Genomic DNA, 3,677 nt, shown 5'->3' on the forward strand with positions numbered 1-3,677 from the left:
TTAGTTTGAGGCTATGTCGTGCTCTAACCGGTGGGGGCAGGCACTGCTGGGTGGCCAGTATCATGGAGGGCAGCCACTGTTGGGTGGCCAGTATCCTGGGGGCAGACACTGCTGGGTGGCCAGTGTCATGGGGGCAGACACTGCTGGGTGGCCAGTATCCTGGGGGCAGACACTGCTGGGTGGCCAGTGTCATGGGGGCAGACACTGCTGGGTGGCCAGTATCCTGGGGGCAGACACTGCTGGGTGGCCAGTGTCATGGGGGCAGACACTGCTGGGTGGCCAGTATCCTGGGGGCAGACACTGCTGGGTGGCCAGTGTCATGGGGGCAGACACTGCTGGGTGGCCAGTATCCTGGGGGCAGACACTGCTGGGTGGCCAGTGTCATGGGGGCAGACACTGCTGGGTGGCCAGTATCCTGGGGGCAGACACTGCTGGGTGGCCAGTGTCATGGGGGCAGGCACTGCTGGGTGGCCAGTATCATGGAGGGCAGGCACTGCTGGGTGGCCAGTGTCATGGAGGGCAGCCACTGCTTGGTGGCCAGTGTCATGGGGGCAGACACTGCTGGGTGGCCAGTATCCTGGGGGCAGACACTGCTGGGTGGCCAGTGTCATGGAGGGCAGCCACTGCTTGGTGGCCAGTGTCATGGGGGCAGACACTGCTGGGTGGCCAGTATCCTGGGGGCAGACACTGCTGGGTGGCCAGTGTCATGGAGGGCAGCCACTGCTTGGTGGCCAGTGTCATGGGGCAGTCACTGCTGGGTGGCCAGTATCCTGGGGGCAGACACTGCTGGGTGGCCAGTGTCATGGAGGGCAGCCACTGCTTGGTGGCCAGTGTCATGGGGGCAGACACTGCTGGGTGGCCAGTATCCTGGGGGCAGACACTGCTGGGTGGCCAGTGTCCTGGGGGCAGTCACTGCTTGGTGGCCAGTGTCATGGGGGCAGACACTGCTGGGTGGCCAGTATCCTGGGGGCAGACACTGCTGGGTGGCCAGTGTCCTGGGGGCAGTCACTGCTGGGTGGCCAGTGTCCTGGGGGCAGTCACTGCTGGGTGGCCAGTGTCATGGGGGCAGACACTGCTGGGTGGCCAGTGTCATGGGGGCAGACACTGCTGGGTGGCCAGTATCCTGGGGCAGACACTGCTGGGTTGCCAGTGTCATGGGGGCAGACACTGCTGGGTGGCCAGTGTCATGGGGGCAGGCACTGCTGGGTGGCCAGTATCCTGGGGGCAGTCACTGCTGGGTGGCCAGTGTCATGGGGGCAGACACTGCTGGGTGGTCAGTGTCATGGGGGCAGACACTGCTGGGTGGCCAGTGTCATGGGGGCAGGCACTGCTGGGTGGCCAGTATCCTGGGGGCAGTCACTGCTGGGTGGCCAGTGTCATGGAGGGCAGTCACTGCTGGGTGGCCAGTGTCATGGGGCAGTCACTGCTGGGTGGCCAGTGTCATGGGGCAGTCACTGCTGGGTGGCCAGTGTCATGGAGGGCAGTCACTGCTGGGTGGCCAGTATCATGGAGGGCAGTCACTGCTGGGTGGCCAGTGTCATGGAGGGCAGTCACTGCTGGGTGGCCAGTATCCTGGGGGCAGGCACTGCTGGGTGGCCAGTGTCATGGAGGGCAGCCACTGCTTGGTGGCCAGTGTCATGGGGCAGGCACTGCTGGGTGGCCAGTATCCTGGGGGCAGTCACTGCTGGGTGGCCAGTGTCATGGAGGGCAGCCACTGCTTGGTGGCCAGTGTCATGGGGCAGGCACTGCTGGGTGGCCAGTATCATGGAGGGCAGTCACTGCTGGGTGGCCAGTATCATGGAGGGCAGTCACTGCTGGGTGGCCAGTATCCTGGGGGCAGGCACTGCTGGGTGGCCAGTGTCATGGAGGGCAGCCACTGCTTGGTGGCCAGTGTCATGGGGCAGGCACTGCTGGGTGGCCAGTATCCTGGGGGCAGTCACTGCTGGGTGGCCAGTGTCATGGAGGGCAGCCACTGCTTGGTGGCCAGTGTCATGGGGCAGGCACTGCTGGGTGGCCAGTATCATGGAGGGCAGTCACTGCTGGGTGGCCAGTATCATGGAGGGCAGTCACTGCTGGGTGGCCAGTATCCTGGGGGCAGGCACTGCTGGGTGGCCAGTGTCATGGAGGGCAGCCACTGCTTGGTGGCCAGTGTCATGGGGCAGGCACTGCTGGGTGGCCAGTATCCTGGGGGCAGGCACTGCTGGGTGGCCAGTGTCATGGAGGGCAGCCACTGCTTGGTGGCCAGTGTCATGGGGCAGGCACTGCTGGGTGGCCAGTATCCTGGGGGCAGTCACTGCTGGGTGGCCAGTGTCATGGAGGGCAGTCACTGCTGGGTGGCCAGTGTCATGGAGGGCAGCCACTGCTGGGTGGCCAGTATCCTGGGGGCAGTCACTGCTGGGTGGCCAGTGTCATGGGGCAGGCACTGCTGGGTGGCCAGTGTCATGGGGCAGGCACTGCTGGGTGGCCAGTGTCATGGGGCAGTCACTGCTGGGTGGCCAGTGTCATGGGGCAGGCACTGCTGGGTGGCCAGTGTCATGGAGGGCAGCCACTGCTGGGTGGCCAGTATCCTGGGGGCAGTCACTGCTGGGTGGCCAGTGTCATGGGGCAGGCACTGCTGGGTGGCCAGTGTCATGGAGGGCAGCCACTGCTGGGTGGCCAGTATCCTGGGGGCAGTCACTGCTGGGTGGCCAGTGTCATGGGGCAGTCACTGCTGGGTGGCCAGTGTCATGGGGCAGTCACTGCTGGGTGGCCAGTGTCATGGCTCCACCATTAGAATGGATCATGCTAGTCCCCATTTATTTAGTCCATTAATGAAAATTGAACAAAATAATTTTTATTCGCCAATTTCAGATGTATTATAAAGTTGAAAATGTTTATGAGAGAAACTCATAAACGGAGACAGTGAGACGGAGAGACACAGACAGTCACAAAGACAGAGGGAGAGAGAGAGAGAGAGAGAGAGAGAGAGAGAGAGAGAGAGAGAGAGAGAGAGAGAGAGAGAGAGAGAGAGAGAGAGAGAGAGAGAGAGAGAGAGAGAGAACTAGTAGTATTTAAGCTCTGATCATACAAACTGAACTTTACACTTAACACCATCCCATTTCCACGCAATTACCCCATAACATAAAAAAATCAAGCGTTTGGTTGATTTGAGACCTGGGAACGTCCTTGGGCAAGATTCACGAAGCAGTTACGCAAGCACTTACGAACCTGTCCATCTTTTCTCGATCTTTGGCGGCTTTGTTTACAATTATGAAACTGTTAATGAGCCCCGAAGCACCAGGAGGCTGTTTATAACGATAACAACAGTTGATTGGGACGTTTTCATGCTTGTAAACTGTTTAATAAACGTTATCAAAGCCGTCAGAGATCGAGGAAAGATGTACACGTTCGTAAGTACTTGAGTAACTGCCTCGTTAATCTGGCCCCCCCCCCTTCGTGTTTTGCTCTGGGTTTGTTATTATCTACCAGGATACAGAGGTCTCGCGGGAGACATGTGTTGCTCCACACATGTGCTGGGGACGGCAGGGTCAACATTTGCTTCAGCTGTGTCACTGTGACACGTTTTACGTCATGATGTGTCCTTGGGACACTCACGATGTCTTGCGTCCTTTACGACACTTGTAGTGTACGGTGTCCTGATGACACTCGTAGCCTGTGTCCCTGTGATACTCGATGCC

At 59.9% G+C, this 3,677-nt stretch overlaps 1 protein-coding gene across 1 annotated transcript; it reads left to right on the plus strand.

Moving 5' to 3' along the window:
- Nucleotides 1-739: 739 nt before the first annotated feature.
- LOC138367459 (uncharacterized PE-PGRS family protein PE_PGRS46-like) lies at nucleotides 740-2,773 on the plus strand. The gene has a single exon (XM_069329121.1). It carries the CDS (start codon nucleotides 740-742, stop codon nucleotides 2,771-2,773), a length of 2,034 nt encoding a protein of 677 aa, XP_069185222.1.
- Nucleotides 2,774-3,677: the final 904 nt, after the last annotated feature.

Source organism: Procambarus clarkii, chromosome 22, assembly GCF_040958095.1.
Source record: "Procambarus clarkii isolate CNS0578487 chromosome 22, FALCON_Pclarkii_2.0, whole genome shotgun sequence".
NCBI lineage: Eukaryota > Metazoa > Arthropoda > Malacostraca > Decapoda > Cambaridae > Procambarus > Procambarus clarkii.

What these genes read in the sequence shown, in the direction of transcription:
- LOC138367459 (XM_069329121.1), top strand. Translation starts at nt 740, where the DNA reads ATGGGGCAGTCACTGCTGGGTGGCCAGTATCCTGGGGGCAGACACTGC.